General features: G+C 40.8%; 2 protein-coding genes and 1 long non-coding RNA gene across 3 annotated transcripts; 2 read left to right on the forward strand and 1 right to left on the reverse strand.

The window, feature by feature from the left end:
• Nucleotides 1-1423: 1423 nt before the first annotated feature.
• Nucleotides 1424-2377, forward strand: LOC104850819 (olfactory receptor 7G3). The gene has a single exon (XM_010607911.1). The coding sequence runs from the start codon at nucleotides 1424-1426 to the stop codon at nucleotides 2375-2377; it is 954 nt and encodes a 317-aa protein (XP_010606213.1).
• A 3175-nt stretch (nucleotides 2378-5552) lies between these two features.
• On the reverse strand, nucleotides 5553-10729 carry LOC104850812. The gene is made up of 3 exons (XR_777078.3): nucleotides 10613-10729; nucleotides 6045-6182; nucleotides 5553-5851 (listed from the first exon to the last, which is right to left on the reverse strand). It is a non-coding gene; the product is annotated as an uncharacterized LOC104850812 (long non-coding RNA).
• Nucleotides 10730-13429: 2700 nt separating this feature from the next.
• Nucleotides 13430-15547, forward strand: LOC104850813 (olfactory receptor 7G2). The gene is made up of 2 exons (XM_010607906.1): nucleotides 13430-13442; nucleotides 14598-15547. Exon 2 carries the CDS (start codon nucleotides 14609-14611, stop codon nucleotides 15545-15547), a length of 939 nt encoding a protein of 312 aa, XP_010606208.1. The 5' UTR covers nucleotides 13430-13442; nucleotides 14598-14608.
• The last annotated feature ends 8274 nt before the right edge of the window (nucleotides 15548-23821 follow it).

Raw genomic sequence — 23821 nt, forward strand, 5'->3', positions numbered from 1 at the left:
AGGGAAGGCTAGAAAAACTGCCTGCTTTTGATCAGTGCATTCTGTATGTGTTTACGGGAGTGTCGCACTGAACCCCACAAAAATATGCATTCAACTTTTAAAAAGAAAGAAAAACAAGAACGTGGTTTATAGATGGAATCACAGTATTAAAATTATGTAGGGATCATCAGTATCAACTGCAGTGTGGTCAGTGGCTACATGGGGAAGGGTAAACACGATCCTCTTGTGATAAATAATATACAAGTGTAAATATGCATTTCCCCAATTTCTTAAACAATATCTAATGTAATCATGGTGATATAATGTCAGTTAATGCTGCATGGTGCACATTGAGGTCTCTATTGCTTATGATGTCATTTTTGAATACTTGACATATTTTATACTAAATAATTTAACATCTATGATATTTCAAAGCATTTATATTTTAACATACTCTAGATGCCTTGTTATGCAATTCATTTTTGTTTTGTATTTTATTATTTTTGTGGCTACCTCTAGGCCTGCTTTTTTTTCTTTTCTTTTTATCAGTACTGGGGATCAAACTCAGGACCTTACACTTGCCAGGCAGGCGTGGTTCCACTGAGCTACATTCCCGGCCCTTAGGTCTACTTTGTTTATTCTAGTTGCTAGACAATTTATTGAATGCACATCGAAACGTGGATGAATATCATTGGTGTTCATCAAGTTGTTCATTTTTATTGCTTCTTTATAGATGCAGGATTCTTAGTTGAAGTTCCAGTACACTGATTCCTCAAATGGGTGGCCATCCAACAAAAGGCTTTTCTTAAAAGTTGTTCCACGTGCCTTCTCTTTCAACATCTTCCCCTTAACATTACTTCCTTTCTGTTAACAGTTTTAGCAGGTGGTTCATTTGTATCTATGACAGAAACAGATCACAACAGAACTATTTACAGTCTTAGAGGTGAAATATTATTCTGAACTAGTTTGTGTTCTTGTTATCATCTCTGCAACATCCCCATAACATTTTTCTGTGGTTTTCCCTTAAACAAGTGAGGCCTCTGTGGCTTCTCATACAGTTTAATTTTTCTTTCTCATTTACAAAGCAAGCACTGGAGCAAGTCTGTCTTGGTTAAAATATTGATTGACATGGTTACTGTTGATTTAGATTTAAAATAATTTGTCTTTAGTTTCCTTGACAATTTAAGTCTTTGGCAAATATTCAAGACAAAAGCCATATATATTGTTTCATGTTGGTTTCCTATTAGTTGTTACAAGCTTTCAGCAAATAAAATTTGTATAATCAGGGGAATACAGTGGATTGCAGAGAAAATGATAAATGAGAGGTAAGAAGGTGGAAAGATTAGTAATATTTATTTCACTTACAATATATCTGTGTCTTCTAAAAGGGAGGATATGGTCTTTGTTTCATGTCCTGTGTTTCCCAATCAGCCTCTTCAAAAATATGGAATCAGAAAACTACACAAGGGTAGCAGAATTTTTACTTCTGGGTCTCTCAGAGGATCCGGACCTGCAGCCCATCCTCTTGGGACTGTTCCTTTCCATGTACCTGGTCACGGTGCTCGGGAACCTGCTCATCATCCTGGCTGTCAGCTCTGACTCCCACCTCCACACCCCCATGTATTTCTTCCTCTCCAACCTGTCCTTCACTGACATCTGTTTCTCTTCCACCACGGTCCCCAAGATGATTGTGGACATCCAGAAACAGCATAAAACCATCAGTTACAAAGGCTGCCTCACCCAGATGTGCTTTGTCCTGGTTTTTATTGGACTGGAAAACTTTCTTCTTACGGTTATGGCTTATGACCGTTACGTGGCCATATGCAATCCCCTTCGGTACACAGTCATTGTGAGTCCCCATGTGTGTGTCCTACTGATCGTGTTGTCTTTGTCCATCAGCATCGTGGACGCCCTGCTCCACACTCTGATGGCACTGTGGCTGTCCTTCTGCACAGACCTGACAATCCCACACTTCTTCTGTGAACTTGCCCAGGTCATCAAACTTGCTTGTTCTGACACCTTCATCAATACCATCTTAGTTTACATGGTGACTGGTATATTGGCTGTTGTTTCTCTCATTGGGATTATTTTCTCTTATGTTAAAATTTTCTCATCCATCCGGAGAATGCCTTCCACTAGGGCAAAGCATAAAGTCTTTTCTACCTGTGGATCACACCTCTCAGTTGTCGCCTTGTTCTATGGGACAGGTTTTGGGGTGTATGCTAGCTCTGAATTTTCTGCCTCATCTAGCAGTTCTGCAGTTGCTTCATTGATGTACACGGTGGTCACTCCACTGATGAATCCATTTCTCTACAGCCTGAGGAACAGAGATGTAAAAGAAGCCTTGAAGAAACTCATCAGACCATCTCCTTTTGTGAGGTTGTCTCATGCGCTTTGAACTCGAGCTTCCAGAATGAATGAAAGAAAATACAGGAGCTCTGAGTGAGCCAACAAAATAGGCACTTTCACAACCGAGTTCATAGGCTCCAAAGTTTAGCTGCCGTAATGGTGGAGGATGTTTCAACTTACATTTGAAAACTGCTTTAGTGTTCTGTAGCACTGTAACTTGTGAAAATGCATGTTGAATTTCTGAGCTTGATTTCTGGGTCATTTTGTATTGAAGCAAGAACATGAGAAAAAGTTCCTTTTTTTGAAATCTAAGTTTATTAGTACATTTTAGGTATACAATGCAGTTACAGTTACAGCCATCATTGGAATCTTGTACCTTTACATAAGTTATGTTGATTCATATTTTTCCCCGTTCCCAGCCCTCCCTTCACCCCCCGTTCAGTCTTCCCTATTTAAAAAGACACTGTTTTAATTTTTCCTTTTCTCATATTTTTTCTTTTACCTTTTTCCTACTACACCCATTTCCCTTACTCTTTTAAACCTTTTTTTTCCTATTATGCAATAACAGTTACATATTTTGGTCATTATTTGCCTTTGTAGTTTTTCACACCAGAGAAACTATTCAGTATTTAAATGTGTGCCTTATTAATTTCACCTGAGTATGGCCTCAATGTGTATCCACTTAGCTTTAAAAATATGTAGTTTCTCATTCTTTATGGCTGAGTAGTACTCCATTTTGTAAAAAAAACAAAATCATCTTTTTCCTGTCTCCCGTTGATGGGCCACTGGGCTACTTCCAAGTTTCAGCTATTACAAACTGTGCCGCTATAAACACGGTGAGCATATATCACTGTGGTATGATTCTTTTAATTATTTGGGAAGATACCCAGCAGAGGAAGAGCTGGGTCAAATGGCAGTTCTAATCCTAGTTGTTTGAGGTAAATTTCCACATTGATTTCCACAGTGGTTGCACCAGTCTGCACTCCCACCAACAATGGAGAAGGGTTCCTTTCTCCCCAAAACCCTGCCAACAGTTGTTAGTGGTTGATTTCTTGATAGCCATTCTTTCTGAGGTGAGGTGGAATCTCAGTGTTGTTTTCATCTGCATCTCTCGAATGATCAATGATGTTGAACATTTTTTCTTACATTTATTAGCTGCTTTTACTTCTTTGTCTGAGAAATGTCTGCTCATTTCAGATGCCCATTTTTGAAATGGGCCTTTATATTTAGGGAATCTGATTGTTTTGAGTTCTTTATATATTCTGGATAATAGACCTTTGTCTGAGGAACAGCTGATAAAATTTTTATGCACTTTGTAGGTTGTCCTTTAGCTCTGTTGGAGATTTTTCTTGTAGTGCAAAAGCCTTTTAAAAAGATGAGATCCCAATTGTTGGTTCTTAGTGCTAGTTCCCAAGCTACTGAGGATTTGTTCATAAAGACTTTTCCTAGGCCAATACTTTTGAGAGTTTCATCTAACCTATCTTCAAGCCAGTTTAGTGTGCCTGGTTAGATATGTGTGTATGGATGTATGTTTGCACTTCAGTGCTGAATACTGGATCCAGAACTTTGTGAATGCCATTAAGCCCTGCACCAGTTGGCTGTACTTCTGACCCCAGAAAGTGCAGAAAACATGTAAGTGTGGCAAAATACTTGATAAACACAGTATGGAAGTCTTTAAGTATGAAAGGTTTAAAGTCAAGACTGACATGGTCCATCATCACCTATTATGAAACAAGGACTGAAAACTGGTTGGGCTGAGCATATTATAGACACATTATACAATTACTGCTTTCTGTTGAATTTTCAATTAAATTAGCATCTCAATTGAGGAACCAAATACTCAACTCCTCCTCCTTAGTTAAAAAAAAAACCTACTGAAAATTGTCAAAGGCATTTACCTGTGCTGAGCGGGCATTCATGATACTGCCTATGTTTTTAGCCATCAGCAGTGATCATAGAGAGCAGATTAGAATCTCCTCTGGTACATAAAAAAGTTAAAGTTTAATCATCAATGCTGCATAGGAAAAGGTAACCCAAGTGCTTGCATTTTAATAAAATTTAATATTTATAACTTTTATTTATATACACATGTATAATTTTTCCCACTTTTAAGATTTTTTAATCTTATTGAGTTTATTGGAACTTTTAAGTATACAGTACAGTCGCATTCATCATTGGGATCTTGTACCTTTACATGACAGGTCTTGGTTCTCATTTTTTCCCCTTGTCCCTGCCCTCCCTTTACCCCCTCCATCTTCCTGTATTTACAAAGACTTTGTTTCCATTTGTTCCTTTTATCATATTTTTTCTTGTCCCTTATTTCCTTTCACCTACCCTTCCCACTTCCCCTACACCTTTAGCTCTTTTCTTCCTATTTCACATTATCAATTATTCCATTTGGATCTTATTTACACTTTTAGTTTTTCACACCAGAGAAACTATTTGGTATTTACATACGTGTGTCTTATTTATTTCACTTAAGCCCACTTTCAATAGAACATATGTTTCCACATATCATGGAAGAGATCAGCCTTCATCTATGAATCAAAAGAAATACTCAGACATATTAGAAAAGTCTGTGTTCTGTGTAGAAAGTCTGAAAGATCCAGGGGAGTTTAAATAATGGAGAAAATGGAATCATGCAAACATGGCCTGTGGAAGCCAGGACATTATCCATCCTGATTTCTTCTCCTCCATAGTCTGTATCTTTAAGAATGTGTCCTTCTTGGGTTAGAATGACAGTGAAGTAGCTCATCTAATGAGAAACTTTGGATATTGGGCACCCAGGGATACACAGACCACGGGAATCAGCCAGTGAAAAACCTCACTCCAAAGCCCTACCTTGCTAGGAATCAGTACCTGAATTGCTACCCAGGAACGATGGTTTTGACAAGGACTCTCAGCACATGTAGTCACAGCCCACCCCTTGTCAACTTGACAACCAAGCACGTCTCCTCAAATCATATGTAATCTCTGGTGTAACAGCAAGGCCTTACTTATACCTAACATGATAAAACTATTCTGCGTACAAACAGAAACACAAGTTTCCTTCCCAAATAAAGGTAAAGTTTTCTGGTGTGGGGGGGTGATGATTACTCTTTTCCTGAGTTTCCATAACTTAAATATTGTAATGTAGATATAATAATATTAAGTACTCATATTAAGTCAATCAACATTCTGGTACAAAGAAAGAAAACAAAGCTACTAGTTTAGTTTATGTGCATATGTATGCATGAGCATATTAAAAAAACAGGAGACAAATGGTCATGACAGTTACCATCCTTGTTTCTGTAGCTGGTCACTTGGCTGTAGCTGGTATTTGTAACCACCTTCTTCTACTTCTCACTTTGTATTCCCTTGGCCTTCAGCAAGCACCTCAGCAGGTCTTTTCTTTACTTAGTACAGTGATCCATCGCTGAAGGTTTTGAACTTCTTCTCATCCTGCCTGGATTGGGTTGTCGTAGTTTCACACTGCCCTTACTAACAGGGCAAGGTAATAGTGGCAGATATCTTAGGGGATGTCCTGCAATTCAAATGTATCTTTTTACCGCATTATAGACTAGTAGTCCAATTTCCCTTTCCATCAATCTCACCCAGCAACACCACAACACCATAACTTGTTCAGTTAGACACATGAGGATCCAAGAATGACTAGGTATGTTTCTTAGCTTTCGGTTCGGTGGAATCCTATTTATGCCCCCTGGAACAAGCCTTACCTGTCTGGAACTAAGACTTCTAGGCCAGCGCAGTAGAAAGTGTTGAGAACAGGAAGTGAAAAATTTGCAAGTGCATCCTAGGGATAACTTTGAATGGTACCATTCTCACTTCTGTTGCCTTGGACCTGTGATTCTGGGCTGTGGGAGAAACAAGAACATATAATGCAGGTGGATAGAAAGCATATACAGCCTTTTGGAGAACTTTGCCCTAGGCTTACAAAGCGTTGTCAGCCACACGGCACTGTAATGGCATCTTCACTAGGACATCGAACCTTTCTATCAAGCCAAATGGTTCTCAGTGGTGGGGAACAGGGTAAAACCAGTGAGTATGAGCAAGAGCCCACTGCCATACTTCTTTGTCCATGAAGTACGTTCCTTGATCAAAAGCAATGCTGGGAGGAACGCCATGGCGGTGGTGGCTGAGGCATTCTGTAAACTTATGGGTGGAAGTTATAGCAGAAGCATTATGTGCAGGGGAGGCAAATCCATACCTAGAATAAGTGTTGCATTTTTCATGATTAAAGCGAACCAGTATAACCAACCTGCCATCATGCTGCAGGCTGATCATGCCAAAGAACGGTCTTTGCAGCTGGCATTCAGCAGTGGATTTAGCCTTGGTCAGCTGTGATGAGTAAAAGGCCATGTCTCTGAGCCTTACCAACAGGATCACCCCATTCATGAGCCCCATGGGCAATGGGAGGGGTGGTTGAGGCAAAATGTTGACTGCTATGCACAGGAAGAGTCATCCTGTCTACTTTATCAAACTCCTCTTCTGGTGAAGTCACCATTTGGTGAGCATTTATATGCAACACAAATATGTTTGCAACCTTCGGCCATGTGGACATTTCCACCCATATACTTCTTCCCCACATGTATTTGTCATCAACTTTCCAGTCATGTTCTTTCAATAGCCCTGACCACCTGGCCAGATCGTTAGCTGCACTCCATCATTGGTATATATCTCCACACTTGACCATTTTTTCTTCTTCAAAGCAACATATATGCCAAGGTGAACTTCTGAGTGTTCTGTCCACCATGACGAATTTATTTCACCACTGTCTTTCAGGGATGTCCTGGAAAGGGGCAGCAGTGCTGATGCTGAACACTCTGGATGGTGCCTGTATGATGTGCAGCACCATCTGTGAACCAGAACTAGGCTTTTCCTCCTGACAACTGGTTATGGAATGCATCCAATGGAGTACATGTTGTGTGGCCGAAGAAAGTATAGCAGGAGTATGAACCATGGGCATTTGGAAAACTCCTTGCAACTTACTTGTAACTTCCAGACCTACCCAGGCATGAGGACATATACACCACTGCATTTGATGATGGGCTCTTTCTGTGCAGGTCCGACTTTATGTTGTGGTGAATTAGCTTGCATCCAGTTCGTAATGGGCAGCTCAGTGTTCAAAGTAACCTGGTGTCCCATGGTGAACTCATCAGGTTCTATCAAATCTCAGCAGTGGGCCAGGAGGTGTATGTCAAATGGAAAGCAGTTTTTTGCCGATGGTGGTGTGGCCTTTCTCCAAAATCCTCAAGGCCTCCACTGTGATACAAAATAGAAGCATGCTGGAGGCTTCAAACAGCAATTTTAGCTGCCACTGACACCTCAAGTGTTACTGTATCTTCTTGATTTCTTTTTGTTTCAAGTGGAAGAGCAACTGCGCAGCCATCTTTGGTTTCCAGCCCCACACAGCATGAGAAGCCATCTTAGTCACTTGGTCAATGGGCTAGAGTAACAAACCCAAGTGAAAAAGGTGTTGCTTCCAAAATTCAAATTCAGCCACAAGACAAAGCGCCTGCCCCTCAATCGCAGAAGGTTACCAGATGCAACAGCAAATCCTCTTCTCACACCACCTGATTTCCAACGTGTCACTGAGATAGAAGGCCCTCGCAATTTAGGTGGACTTATTTCCCATCCTTTGACGTGCATACGCTTTACCAAGAAGACCAGAGTCAGCGCTACTTTTGCTCACATGGCCCAATCGGCATAATTTCATCAACGTAAGGGACCATTGTGATATTTTATGGAAGACAAAAGGAATGAATGACCGTCTGAGATGTGACACAAGACTGGACAACGGGTATGCCCCTTGAGGTCAGACAACAAAAGAGTATCGGTGAACTAAGGAATGTGAGCCATTTCTGGCCCATTTAAGCGGGTCATCTTTTGATGCATATCTCAGCCAAGGAAATGAACTGTTATCACCTTCTAAAACCCTATGAACTGTGATTTCAATTCAGAATATTTATGGAATAGCTATGTATCAAGAAATGCATCCTGATCCAAGTGTATGCATTTTCTCTTTTTTTTTTCTATTTAGTTTATTGGTATTTTTTAGGTATACAGTACAGTTACATTCATGATTGGGATCTTGTACCTTTACAACAGGTCTTGGTTCTCATTTTTTCCCCATAACCCTGCCCTCCCTTCACCTCCTTCTCCCCTCCCCAATTACAATCACTTTATTTCCATTTTCTTATATTTTTTCTTTTCCCGTATTTCTTTGCCCCTCCCCTTCCCACTTTCCCCACAACTTTAGCCCTTTTCTTCCTACTTTACATTGTCAATTATATCCTTAGAATCTTATGTACTATTACAGTTTTTTACACCAGAGAAGCTATTTGGTATTTACAGGTGTGACTTATTTATTTCACTTAGGAGTATATCCTCAATATGTATCCATTTTCCTATAAATAAATCTAATTTCTTATTCTTTATGGCTGAGTAATATTCCATTTTATAGAAAAACCACATCGTTATCCATTCTCCAACTGATGGCCAAATGGGCTGTTTCCAACTTTGAGCTATTACAACTGTGCTGCTATAAACATGGGTGTGCATGTAGCACTGTGGAATGATTCTTTTAATTTTGGGGGAAGATACCCAGCAGAGGGAATTTGAATCTTTGAGAGCCTTCTTTTCCTCTGTTCCTTTCTCTTCACACATATTAAACATTTGTAATGATTGCTGTGTGCAGTGTATGATTTTCTCTTAGTTATTGTCTAGAAATGGTAAGAAACCAGCCAGCACCATTGTATTGCTTCATCTCCAAAAAATTAGAAAGGTGTTGTATACAAAGCTTAAACTTGTTGAATCACACAATGGACCATCAGGACAGTCAAATGGCTTTATGTTTCCTATTATTTAAACACTTCACATCCTCAGTACTCTCTACATCATCAGAAGGAGAGACCATGGCCACTGTAGGTGTCATCAAATTAGGAAGCCTGCTGTAGGAGCCATTAAACTGTTTAGACAGCTTTGTCCTTACATTCTGTTACTCTAGAACCACTCCTGGTGGAAAAGTCTGAATGAGTTAGGGATCTCTAAAGCAAGAAAAATATATAAAATTACACAAGAGGATATACTAGCTGGCCTTAGAGGATCAGAGACAGAAGACTCAGTGGCTCTCTGTAGGATCACAAGTAGAAGAATCCAAAATTTCTGTCTGTGGCTTAGTGAGACAGAGAATCCAGCAGCAGTCAGGGGTCAAAGGCTTGGAAGTTGGCTATGCAGTCACGGGTGCAAGTGTACAATGGAAAGCTGGAGAATCTTCACTGAGAGGCTTAAGAAATGGGACCAATGTTCAAAGGCAAGAGCACAGGCTGGAGGTCTTCCAATATAGGGCAACTTTGCATTCTTCTTCCCCTGTTTATTCTGTGCTGCCTACAAGCCATAAACACATGCCACACAGTGAGTGGCTTAACCACGATCCTGCTAGCTAAATGGCAAAACTGGAGATGTTCAACAGGAAGCTTATTAAACACACACCTGCTTTACATCGGTGCTACTATTTTACGTGTCATCTTTTTACCGCTTCTTTTCCATCAGATTCTTTAGCACCATGGAAACTGGAAATACATCAGCTCTTTCAGAATTCTGCTTCTGGGCTCTGACAGATAATGTGGAACTGCAGCCTTTCATTTTCAGCCTCCTGCTATCCGCGAAGCTGGTAACCATACTGCGAAACCTATTCATCGTCCTGGCCATCCACCCTGACTCTTCTCTCCACAGCCCCTTGTATTTCTATCTTGCCATGGTGTCTTTTGCTAACAGGTGTTTAAATTCAAGCACCATTCCCAAGCAGAGCCCGGTGAACATCCAAACTCAAAATAGGGAAGTAGTCCCCCAGGCTGCCTCACTCAGGTCAGATTAATCTTATTTTTTGATGGCTGGGAAAACTGTCTCCTTACAATGACAGCTGTGGGTGCTATGGGACCATCTGCTTCCACTTAGGCGTGCAGCAAGCATGATCCCCACATCCGTGTCTGTCCTGTTCCGCTCTCATAGGTCACCAGCCTTGGGGATGGCCTGCTCACACTGTGATGGTGCTGTAACTGTCCTTCTGCAATGTCCTGAAAATCCTGACCGTCTTCTCTTACTTGCTCAGATCGTCAAATTTGCCTTTACCGAGTTCCCTATGGATGGATCACATCCTGCTATACATTGCTTCTTACTTATTTGCTGGTATTTTGTTCCTTGGAATTATTGTGTCTCATATTCATATTGTGTCCTCTGTTTTGAGAATAATGTCATCCAGAGAAAAGTAAAAAGCCTTTTTTACCTGTGGTTCTCAGCTGAGGGTTGTATCCTTGGTCCACGGGACAGCTTTTCCCCTGTACATGAGTGCTGCTGAGCCTCCTTCGGGAGGACATGGTGTCTTCAAGGCTGTAGTCTGTCTCTGAGATGCTGAATCCCCTCTGTGATGTCATTCACTTTGCACTTAGGATTCTACAGTAAGTCACAGTGACTGGCCTCCTGCTGAGCCAATTGCCTGACTCTGTTATCGTGTTCCTTCTCCAGTGATGGGAACACATAAGAACCGTACACATTGTAACTTGGCTGGAAACCTGTATCTTCCCTTACTCTCTCCAGTTCAGCGATGTGCTGTTTGACCTTCTCAGCATGTTTTTTCCCTCTAGTTTCCCATTACAGAGCCTGACATGGGGTTCTCCAGGCTTACTTTGCTCATGCTCAAAGTCTTTTTAAATAGGCTCATTCATGAAATTTATTTTAATTTCCATGTTAAAAAACTTGTCTTCTCCTCCTTCTCATGGAGCCCCTTTCTGTAAGGACTTCGTAGCTCTTGTTACCACACCCAGGGTCTAGCGCTTTGGAGGCACTCAAGAAATGGTTACTGAGTGGGCATCTGCTATGTGCTCTGCTTATCCTGCCTTTTACATTTTTTGTTATGTGTTTGTGAATTACGGTGATCACACTCAGCATGGGAAATGATACACAGACGTCTTTCTCACTCTCCCAGGACCTCCCCAACCTACCCTCTCTGTCTTTCCAGCCCTTTCCCAGGTCTAGAGACTATGCCTCTGCCCTTTGTGTTCAGTGTCCTTGAAATCTTTAACTTTCTGTTCACATAGATGCACAAACTGTCCACATACCTTTGTCCTGATATTCATTTTAGGACACACGAAGAAATACGGAGCTTCAGGAGTCAGGTGATGGAATCCTGTTTGCATTTCAGTATTTCCAGTCTGCTAATCCTAAGAGCTTACATCAAGTGGTAGTGTAAAGTCAACAGCACAGCTTGGCATCAACATTTCAAGTGTGTGTACCTACACATTTCTCTTAAACACTCTCCCCAGACTTGTCCCTCCACTTGAGCTACAGGCTCCTTGTCTTCTCACTTGAGGCGGAAGTACTCAGAGTGTCATCCCACACTTTTCCTCTCACAGTTTTTGACATCAACCCACCCATTTATATTACAGTTTAGTGTATGTAAATGACTATACATGTGAGCTTTGTGTCCAGTTTCCAGTCAGGGTTCACAGTTTTTTCTATTATCAAAAGTCAGGGTTCTTCTAATTTCTTCTTTTTGTTTAAATGTAGGAAAAATTTATTGAGGGAAAGAAAGTTTCTGTCTAAGAGAGACAGAAGGGGGACCAGAAAGTGGCTTGCGCCTCTGCTCCTAATTTCAATTTATCAACTTCTGCTGTTTAATGACCTGGAAAATAGTAAAAATTCATCCACTAAGCTATGGCAAGCTTGGTTAAGTTCTTGCTTATAATATTTTCTGAAACTAACAGGTGTTCAGAACCCAGTCATATCCAGTTCTTGAGTTCATCCATATTTGCCAAATACAACATCTCTATGTCTTCCTTGGCCACAAATTTCTTCCTATGATACCAAATCCACCTGACATATACAAGGGATTTCTCAGTTCTTGAAATAGACCGAGGGCTCTCTTGGATTCCATTGACTTTGCATGTTAGGTTTAGCGTGTTACTTTTATGAGAAAATTTAACTTATTGAAAAAATATTATTATTTCTTGAGTATACAAGAAAACAAATATGTTTTCCAAGACCACTGATGTTTTTGTTCCCTTAGTCTATGAATCCTTTTTTAAAAAAAATAAATTGGATTAAAATGGAGGAGAAAGAGCACATAGGGCTATCTTGTCATAAACTTATTATGTGAATTATAAATTCATATAGAAATAACATATGTTGTAGGTGCAGTTGATGATCATCAGCAAACAATGAGCTTGTTCAGTATCAAAGACGACGAAAGGTGGAGACTTGGAGCAGCATCTCTGTGTATCAAAAGGTGGTTGAAATCTTAGTCCTTGTGCTTTGCACATGGGCATATCTGCCCGCATCTCCCTGAGGGAATCTTGCAATTGCATTCACACCTCAGTGAAAAATGAAGAAACAGTAATCCAACTCACAGTTGTCCTATTTGAAGCAAAGAGAGGCTGGAAAATTGAAAAAGGCCTTCATCAAATTCCAGGAGGTCCTAGTCTATATTTTTGCCCACTGATTCAGATAACAATCCTCTGTGGTAATTGTAAAACATTAAAATTAAGGTCCATTCACGTCCATGGACTCTAAGCAAAGAGACACTGAAGGGTTGTACTTTAATGCACTGTAGTAAATATTTATAGAATATTGTTTTATACTTTTGCCTGGAAGATGCAATTTCTCATTCAAAATAGGAGTCTGGATTTCAGATACAACCAAATAGAAAACAGGTAATTTTTTACTAAAAGGTAGCACGAAAATTACTTCGAGAGGCTGTGTGTGTATTTTCCGTACGAGGTCCCCAAAACAGAGATGAACAGAAACAACAGAGAAAAATGACGGCGAAATTTGGCTCAGGCATGAGGAAATCACCCTTTCCTGAACTCCTCCCCTCAGGAGAATGAGGTTCTGGCCTCCTGGGATTAGACTGACACTGAAATCGCTGTTTTAATAAGGACAACTGGATATTGATCTCCTGGGGATAAAGAGGATATAGGAGTTGTCTAGTGAGAACATCACAAAACATCGCCGCTCCTGTCAGGGAGCAAGATCTGAGCCTCTTCTGAGAGATGCTCACTCCTGACCGGGGTCCCTCTGGCTCATTTCCCGAGGACACACTGTCCGTCTTCAGTTTTCAGGTAGAGTATTCCACATCGTTTGAATTGAAAGCAAACAGGGAGCACAAAGTTTAGTCAATGTGTTTTGGAGATGGTGGAGATGTTTGTGTAATTTCACATAGGGAGGAAAAGGAGAGAAATGCATAAGTTAATGAGAAGAATCCACTGTGGCTCTGCTCTTCACTCTTTCTCTCTCCACTCATTGTCACTTGTGAGAGGAAAAGATACAGCTCCTGTCAAATTTAAAAAATCTGTGACACTGTATCATTGTCTGCAAAGCAGTTACTCAGATGAGTTCCTTCCACACACAGAAAGGGCCGTGAGAGGTAAAATTTGGAATCAATTCAGGACATCAAGGGAGCCATAAGAACACAGATTAAAACACTCATGAAATTAGCCTCACAGCACTGTTTTAGAAATTGACAAGAATATGTGTTTGAAGAGAGAGGAACATTTCAATGGTTATTAAGTGCAATGTGTCTCCTATTGTAATAAAAAATTAATCTTTCAGATGGTCAAAATCTGTGGAGGACAGGAAGGGGAGTTGCTTAGACTAAAGATATGTCACGGAAAGGAAAAGCAGACATTGTACACGATAAGCATGGGTCAAGATTAATTAGGAAGGAAAATTGCTATGAGGTATTAGAGGAGGGTGGTGAGAGGTGACGGAATAGAAGAGGATTACAAAAAAACAAGCTGTGTTATGTACATGTTCACACTTCCAAAGATGATTGTAAAATGTATGTACTCTAAACAGGTACTAATAAAAGTGAAAAGTAATCATTCACTGTATTTTTAGTAAGAGTCCTCATGAATGTGCAGGTACTGAGTTCCTGCTTCTGCTGGTCTAATATTTTGCCCAAGTACAAGTCTAATGTCCTTTAGACCAAATACCTGCTCATTCTGTGATAGAATAACTAATAGAAGATAATTTGCCATTTACTGTGCTTTACTTCTAGAGTTAGAACAGGGAGGTCAGTGAGTTTTTTAGTCCCTAGGGATGATGTAAAAATGGCACAAAATGGTTGGATTATCAAGAGGACATTATTTCTTCACTATTGTGAAGGCAAAATTTTGAAGATCATGGTGTCCACAGGATGCTTTTCTGACACATCCTTCTCTTACAGTCCCTCTCCAACATAGTTTTTAATCCTTTCCCCAATTCCTGTTAATCAGATCAAGCACACATGGAAGCTAGAAATCAAACACCTGTCTTGGAATTCCTTCTCCTGGGACTCACAGAGGACCCCGGGCTTCAGCCCCTTGTTTTCAGCCTGTTCCTGTCTGTGTACCTGGTCACCATCCTGGGAAACCTGCTCATCATCCTGGCCGTCAGCTCTGACTGCCACCTCCACACCCCCATGTACTTCTTCCTCTTCAGCCTGTCCCTTACAGACATCGGTTTAAGCACAAGCACAGTCCCAAAGATGCTGGTGAACATTCACGCGGAAGACCAGAGAATCTCTTACCCAGGCTGCATCACCCAGCTCTGTTCAGTCCTGGTTTTCAGTGGACTGGAGACTTGTCTCCTTTCAGCAATGGCCTATGACCGCTACGTGGCCATCTGCCATCCCCTCAGGTACGCACTCATCATGAGCACCCGTGTGTGTGTTTCACTGACTCTCTTCTCCTTGGCTGTTAGCATCCTGAATGGACTGATTCACAGTATGTTGGTGCTGAGGCTGTCTTTCTGCACAGAGATAAGAATCCCCCAGTTCTTTTGTGAACTTGCCCAGATCCTCAGGATCACTTGTTCTGATACCCTGATTCACAACATAGTAATATATGTTTCAACTTGCATCTTTGCTGGTGTTCCTGTGCTTGGAATCTTGTTTTCTTACATTCACATTGTGTCATCGATCCTGAGGATGCCATCATCAGGAAGAATGCATAAGGGCTTTTCCACCTGTGGCTCTCACTTTTCCGTTGTCACGCTGTTGTATGGGACAGGTTTGGGGGTGTACATTAGCTCTGCAGTGACTGATTCACCCAGAAAGACTACAGTGGCTTCAGTGATGTATTGTGTGGTCCCTCAAATGCTGAACCCCTTCATCTACAGTCTGAGGAACAGGGATATGAAGGAAGCCTTGAGAAAACTCCTTTGCAGAACAGCATCTCTCCTTTGATCTGCTGTGTGCTCTCTGCTTCAGTTTCCAGAGTGAGCCGTAGGGACTGGAGTCCTGGTGAGATGGAACAGCTGACCCGAATCTCACTATGTGATGAGGTCGTCTAGTGGCCATGCACTTTTAAGTATGGATCAGTGTGAGACTTTGTTTTTGTGTAGCTCTGTAATGTGATGCATGAGACATGATTTCAATCTTTGAACACAGACTTGTTATTAGTATACATTTGCCCCACATAACAATTACATTTATCTTGGGAAACTGGGACATTGGCATGTGGCATTTTGATCATGTTTCACTGAGTTTATTGGTACCTTTTAGATATACAGTACAGTTACATTTATCATTGGGATTTTGGCCTTTATATGGCACGTCTTAGCTCTTATTTTTTCCTCATAACCCTGCCCTCCCTTCACCGCTCTTCCCTCCTGTATTTTGCAAAATTTCATTGCCATTTTTTCATTTTCTTAGATTTTTTCTTTTCCCTTATTTCCTGTCCCCTACACTTGTCACTTCCCCTACACCTTTACTGGAAAAAGATGTGGTTTTGGTATAAAATGGAATACAACTAATTCATAAAGAATTAGAAATTGGAGTCATTCATAGGACATGGATGCATATTGAGGCCATACTCCTAAGTGAAATAAATATGTCATTCATGGTAAATACTGAATAGTTTCTCTGGTGTGAAAAACTGTGATTGTAAATAAGATCCGAATGGTACAAGTGTATGCATTTTCTACCATTATCTCACACCCTTAAATTGTATTCTTATACTCATTTCTCAGACCTCCAATTGTAAGAAATAGAAAGCCCAAGAAGTTCTCTCAGAGTGCAGTGGTTTTCCTCCTGGGTCCCTCGGTATAGCGTGCCTTTAGGAGCCTTCTGCACTTTGGGCCTGGTCATAGGTGTAGGAGCAAAAATGGGTGATGACAGTGGGTCCGTCAGCATCAACATAATGCAATTTTGGAACAATTCAAAATTATATTTGCATCGGGAATGGCCACTAGTTTTCATAGGCAACACACGACTGATTTATTCTGAAATAGGAGCAGTGCTCCACACCATGAGCACGGGGTGTCCCACCAATGAGGGTGGGGAATTCTCTTCCTCTGGGAGAATAATCTCATCAGAATTCAGAAGGTTAATATGCCTGCCTCATTAGGTTTCTCCCAAACATCCCCATCTTAACTGACAGAATCCCAGTCCTTTGTGATCAGCGTCCACAGCTCAATATCCTGTACAATTGAAGGCTGAAGTTGAAACTTGCACTGTGTTTCAGCCATTCAAATTGTGGAGTGTTATTTATTTTTTTTAGCAACTTCATCCCTATGGCTAAAGGAGAGAAAATTCTCCTCCAGGACACTTTGAAAGTCAAATTATTTATGAGTGTCTGGAGTTGGGAATTTGAGTATTTTTTCTCGGTGAATTTATTGGTATATTTTAAGTATACAGTGCAGTTCCATTCATCATTGGGAACTTGTGCCTTTACATGACAGGTCTTGGTTCTCATTTTTCCCCCTTGTCCCTGCCCTCCCCTCACCCCCTTCTCTCTTCCCCATTTACAAATACTTTATTTCCAGGTTTTCATTTTCTCAAAGTTTTTTATCTTTTCCCTTGTTTCCTTTCCCCTCCCCTTCCCACTTCCCCTACACCTTTAGCCCTTTTTTCTCTGTTTCACATTATCAATTATAACACTTGGTTTTTATTTACACTTTTAGTTTTTCATACCAGAGAAACTATTAGGTATTTACACGTGTGAATCATTTATTTCCCTTAAGAGCATGACCTAAATATGCATCTATTTTCGTATGAGTGGCTAAGTTCTCATTCTTTATGGCTGTGTAGTATTCTATTTTATAGAAAGACCACATCTTCTTAATCCAGTCTCCAACTGATGGGCAATTGGGCTGTTACCAAGTTTGAGCTATTAGTAACTGTGCGGCTATAAACATGGTTGTGTATATATCACTGTGGTATGATTCCATTAATTCTTTTGGAAAGCGACCCAGCAAAGGCAATTTGAATCTTTGAGAGCCTTCTTTTCCTCTGTTCCATTCTCTTCACACATATTAAACATTTGTAATGATTGGTGTGTGCAGGATATGATTTTCCCATTTGGACTTTTCTAGAAATGTTGAGAAACCAGCCAGCACCATTGTATTGCTTCATCTCCAAAAAGTTTCAGAGGTGTTGTATACAAAGTTTAAACTTGTTGAATCACACAATGGACCATCAGGACAATCAAATGGCTTTATATTTCCTCTTGCTTCAAACAGTTCACTTCCTCAGTACTCTCTACATCATCAGAAGGAGAAACCATGGCCACTGTTGGTGTCATCAAATTAGGAAGCCAGCAGTAGGAGCCATTAAACTGATTAGACAGCTTTGTCCTTACATTCTGTTACTCTAGAACCACTCCTGGTGCAAAAGTCTGTGTGAGTTACGCTTCTCTAAAGCAACAAAAATATGTAAAATTACACAAGAGGATATACTAGCTGGCCTTAGAGGATCAGAGACAGAAGACTCAGTGGCTCTCTGTAGGATCACAGGTAGAAGAATCCAAAATTTCTGTCTGTGGCTTAGTGAGACAGAGAATCCAGCAGCAGTCAGGGGTCAAAGGCTTGGAAGTTGGCTATGCAGTCACGGGTGCAAGTGTACAATGGAAAGCTGGAGAATCTTCACTGAGAGGCTTAAGAAATGGGACCAATGTTCAAAGGCAAGAGCACAGGCTGGAGGTCTTCCGATAAAGGGCAACTCTGCATTCTTCTTCCCCTGTTTATTCTGTCCTGGCTACAAGCCAATAACACATGCCACAGAATGAGTGGCTTCATCACGGTCCTGGTAGCTAAATGGCAAAACTCAAGATATCCAACAGGAAACTTATTAAACACATACCTGTTTTACATTGGTGCTACTATTGTACGTGTCATCTTTTTACCGCTTATTTTCCATCAGATTCTTTAGCACCATGGAAACTGGAAATACATCAGCTCTTTCAGAATTCTGCCTCTTGACTCTGACAGATAATGTGGAACCGCAGCCTTTCATCTTCAGCCTCCTGCTATCTGCAAAGCTGGTAACCATACTGCGAAACCTATTCATCATCCTGGGCATCCACCCTGAGTCTTCTCTCCACAGCCCCTTGTATTTCCATCTTGTCATGGTGTCTTTTGCTAACAGGTGTTTAAACTCAAGTCCCATTCCCAAGCAGAGCCCGGTGAACATCCAAACTCAAAATGAGAGAAGTAATTACCCAGGCTGCCTCACTCAGGTCAGGTTAATCTTAATTTTTGATGGCTGGGAAAACTGTCTCCTTACAGTGAGACCCGTGGGTGCTATATGTCACCATCTACTTCTACTAAGGAGTGCAGCGAGCATGATCCCCACATCCGTGTCTGTCCTGTTCCACTCTCAAGGGTCACCAGCCTTGCGGATGGCCTGCTTACACTGTGATGGTGCTGTAGTTGTCCACTGCAAGGACCTGCGAATCCTGCACGTCTTCTCTTACTTGCTCAGATCATCAAATTTGCCTGTACCGAGTTCCTTATGGATGGATCGCATCCTACTACACCTTGCTTCTTACCCATTTGCTGGTATTTTGTTCCTTGGAATTATTGTGTCTCATATTCATATTGTGTCCTCTGTTTTGAGAATAATGTCATCCAGAGAAAAGTAAAAAGCCTTTCTTACCTGCGGTTCTCACCTGAGGGTTGTATCCTTGGTCCACGGGACAGCTTTTCCCCTGTACATGAGTGCTGCTGAGCCTCCTTCGGGAGGACATGGTGTCTTCAAGGCTGTAGTCTGTCTCTGAGATGCTGAATCCCCTCTGTGATGTCATTCACTTTGCACTTAGGATTCTACAGTAAGTCACAGTGACTGGCCTCCTGGTGAACCAAATGCCTGACTCTGTTATCACATTTCTTCTCCAGAGATGGGAAATCATAAGAACTGTGCACATTTCAACTGTCAAAGAAACAGACTTTTGAATCAGTGCAACAGATTTGAAGATGCAAAAACAAATCCAGATACACTCAGCTACGTCATCTTTGACAAAGGAGCTGACCATCCTCAGCAGAGGGACAGAAAGCTTCTTTAATAAATGGTTTTGGAAAAACTTGATCTCAACTTGCCAAAGATTAAAACTAGACCCTTATCTTTCACCATGCACTAAATTAAAATCCAAGTGGATTAAAGACCTAAATACCAAAACAGAAATACTAAATGTGCTGGGAGGTAAGCTTGGCAGAACTCTTGAAGACATTGACATAGGAAAGATTTTATGAACAAATCCTCTGTAGCAGGTGAATTAGCAGAAAGAATCAACAACTGGGATCTCATCTTATTCAAAAGCTTCTGCACTGCAAAAGAAACCATCAACAGAACTAAGAGACAATCTACAATGTGGGAAAAATTTTTACCAGATGCTCTTCAGACAATGAACTATTATCTAGAATATAGAAAGAACTCAAAACAATCAGCCCCCCCCAACTATAAAGACCTGATTCAAAAATGGGCATATGAAATGAACAGACATTTTTTCAGACAAAGAAGTAAAAACAGCAAGTAAATATATGAAAAAATGTTCCACATCACTGGCCATTCGAGAGATGCAGATGAAAACAACCCTGAGATTCTACCTCACCCCACAAAGAATGGCTGCTATCAAGAAATCAACCAATAAGAAATGTTGGTGGGGTTGTGGGGAGAAAGGAACCCTTCTCCATTGTTGGTGGGAGTGCAGACTGGTGCAACTACTATGGAAATCAATATGGAGATACCTCAAAGAGCTTGGACTAGAGGTTCCATTTGACCCAGCCATCCATCTGCTGGGTATCTTTCCAAAAGAATTAAAGGAATCATATCACAGAGATATATGCACACCTATGTTTATAGCAGCACAGTTTGTAATAGCTAAAACTTGGAAACAGCCCATTTGCCCATCTGTTGGAGACTGGATAAAGGAGATGTGGTTTTTCTATAAAATGAACTACTGTTCAGCCATAGAGAATGAGAACTTAGATTTATTCTTAGGAACATGGATGCATATTGTGGATATAGTCTTAAGTGAAATCAGTAAGTCACACATGTGTAAATACCAAATAGTTTCTCTGGTGTGAAAAACTATAATAGTACATAAGATCCTAATGGTATAATTGACGATGTGAAATAGCAAGAAAAGGGCAAAAGGTGTAGGGAAAGGGGGAAGGATAAGGGAAAGGAAACAAGGGAAAAGAAAAACATATGAGAAAATGAAAAAAATAGAAATAAAGTATTTGTAAATAGGGAAGGGATGAAGGGGTGAAGGGAGGGCAGGGGAAGGGGAAAAATGAGAACCAGGACCTGTCATGTAGAGGTACAGGATCCCAATGATGAATGTAACTGTACTGTATGCCTAAAATGTACCAATAAATTCTATGAAAAAAATAAAACAAAATATCATAGTTGGAGAAGTCAAGATAAAAAAGTATATCTTGTCTTGACTTAATAAAATTGTGTTAGTTAATTCTCTCTCCTTGCGGAGAAAAAATATGAGGAACCCTACATTTAAACAGGAAGGTGTTGATTAGACTTACAGTTCCTAGAGGCTTCAGTCCATATTCTGCTGCCTCCAAGGAAGACAGAACAAGCAGGCCTGGCAGAGTAGAAACTACATGGCACACACGAGGCAGCAAAGGTAATAATAAGAGATACAGTGTCTCCCAGCCCCGTTTATCTCACTCAGACCACTTAGGGCAGGAAGCACTCACCCCTTAATCCTAGTGCCCTTAAGAGAACATCACATCATGAATCAGTTCCAGATGCACTAGTTCTAGATCAAGTCTGTGACCACCTGAGGCTTTGAGGGGACGTTGCCCCCCAAACATCCTGCCCATGGCCCCCCAAAACCTTATGTACATCCTTTTACATAAAAGGCATTTAATCCATCTCTAAGAGTTGCTCAAGTCCTCAAAGTTTCAGCATTGCTGAAAAGTCCAAGTGCACAGTCTCCTCTGAGACTAATGCAAACTCTGAAGTGCCAGCCCCTGTGCAAAGGAAAGGAAAATATAACATTTCCATCATTCAAGGACGTGAGATAGACATCACCATTCCAAAAGGTACTAACAGGAGGGTACAAAGGAATAGGACCAGTAAATCCAAAGTTCAGCAGGCCAAGCATTATATTCCACAGTTCCACTTTGGAAATTTGAGGCAACCTGTGGCAAGTTGCAAACTCCAAAGTGCTTGGGTGGCTCGTACCCTGTGGGATTTCTGGTGGTTGTGGCTCTCATGGCTTTTCCATGGCCCCTTTGGCTTCAGATTCACACACTGCCCTCTCTGGGGCACCATGCCTGGCCTCCCAGGCCTTCTTCTGAAATTTGGGTGGGAGCCTTCCTGACCCCCCACGACTCTTGCATTCTGCATGCACCTAGAATCAGCACCTCGTGGAAGATCCAAGGTCTGCTGCCACCTTGAGCAGTAGCCAGTCTTGCCCCTGTCTTGGCTGTAAGGATCCTATGCCTGGATCGCTGAACACCGAATCCAATCCTGATGAACCTCTTCCCTAAGCTGCCATTTTGGAACATCTTCTCTAGGCTGCTGTCTGGGAACAACTTCCTTAGTCACTGCCATTCTGGAACATGGCATTCAGTGGCTTCCTTCTCAAAGCAAAATCATTCATTTCTGCAGTTGTGAAGCTGCAGTGGGTGGAGGTCTGCTTACTGGGATGCCCTCAGGCCTTCTTTTCTTTTTTCCCTGTTCCTTCTAAGTAATGAAGATCTGCTCTGCTTAATCTTTGCAGTCCATACCTTTACTGGACCTTCCTTTTTGGCCAAACTCAAAACATTTTAAATCCTTCTTCTGGGCTTTTTGCTCTGGATTCTCGACAGGGATCTGACTACAATCCCCCAACAGTAGCCTTGCAAGTGAGGGTGTTTGGGTCCTTTGTTGAATGAAGATGAGTTGGCTGAGTGTGTCTGGAATCATTTCTGCATAATCTAATCTGTTCCACTAGGTCTCAGGTCTGTTGCTTTGCCAGTATCATGCTGTTTTTATCACAGCAGCATTATAGTATAGTTTCAAGATGAGGATTGTGATAACCCTTACCTTGACTTTGTTCCCTAGAATTGCTTTTGCTATTCTAGGTCTCTTCTGGCTCCCAGTGAATTTTGGGGGTGTTATCACAAGTGTGTGAAGCATGCTGTTGGAATTTCATTTGGGATTGCATTGAACCTACATAGCAGTTTGGGAAGTCTGGCCACTTTCACTATATTGGTTCCTCCTACGCAGGAGCAAGGGATGTGCTTCCATTTTCTGATATCCTCTTTGATCTCTTTTTTCAGAGTGCTACAGTTTTCAGAGTAGAGGTCTTTGATTTCTTTGGGCATGATGACTCCTATGCATTTAAATATTTCAGATGCTATTGTGAAAGGAATTGTTTGTCCTATTTCTTTCAGTGCATCTCTTGTTCATGTATGGGAAAGCTATTGATTTTTGTGTGTTGACTTTGTATCAAGTTACTTTGTTTGGTTATTAAGCTTAAAGACTTTTAGTGGAGTTCTTGGGGGTCTTCTATATAGAGACTCATGTAGTCTGCAAATAATGACAGCTTGACTTCATTTCATATCTTTATTCTTTTTATTTCTTTCTTTTGTCTAATTGTTATGGCTAATGTTTCCAAAACTATATTGAGAAGGAGTGGTGATAGTGGACATCTCTGTCTTGTTCTTGATTTTAATGTGAAGAATTTCAGTTTTTTTTACCATTTATTATGATTTTTTGTTGATTTTTCATAAATAGCTTGAGGTACAGATTGTCTATTCCAATTTTTATAGGGGTTCTATCATGAATGTTTGTTGGATTCTGTGGAGCATTTTTTATTCATCTATTAATATGATAATATAGCTTTTGTTCTTGGCTGTATTAGTATAGTGTGTTACATTTATTTATTTGTGCGTGTTGAACCATCATTGCATCCCTGGAAAAATGAATCTGACCTGGTATGGGTGTAGGATCTTCTTCTTCCTATTTTTTTTTTTTGGTACTGGGGATTGAACTCAGGTCCTTGTGCTTGTGAGGCAGGCAGTGGTGCCACTGAGCTAAATCCCTGGCCCATATGGTCTTTTTGTTGGTCTTCTGCATTCTATTTGCCAGTATCTTATTAAGGATTTTTATATTTATGTTATTTAGTGAGGTTGGTCTATAGTTCTCTACTTTTGTTAGGTCTTTCTCTGCTTTGGAGATCAAGATGATGTTTGCTTCCAGGAATGAATTTAGTAGTATTGTTTCAATTTTATT

The sequence above is a fragment of the Fukomys damarensis genome, unplaced genomic scaffold (assembly GCF_012274545.1).
Source record: "Fukomys damarensis isolate Sample0158 unplaced genomic scaffold, DMR_v1.0_HiC HiC_scaffold_37, whole genome shotgun sequence".
Lineage (NCBI taxonomy): Eukaryota > Metazoa > Chordata > Mammalia > Rodentia > Bathyergidae > Fukomys > Fukomys damarensis.

Excerpts from the sequence above, each read along its gene's own strand:
- LOC104850819 (XM_010607911.1), top strand. The coding sequence starts at position 1,424 with ATGGAATCAGAAAACTACACAAGGGTAGCAGAATTTTTACTTCTGGGT.
- LOC104850813 (XM_010607906.1), top strand. The coding sequence starts at position 14,609 with ATGGAAGCTAGAAATCAAACACCTGTCTTGGAATTCCTTCTCCTGGGA.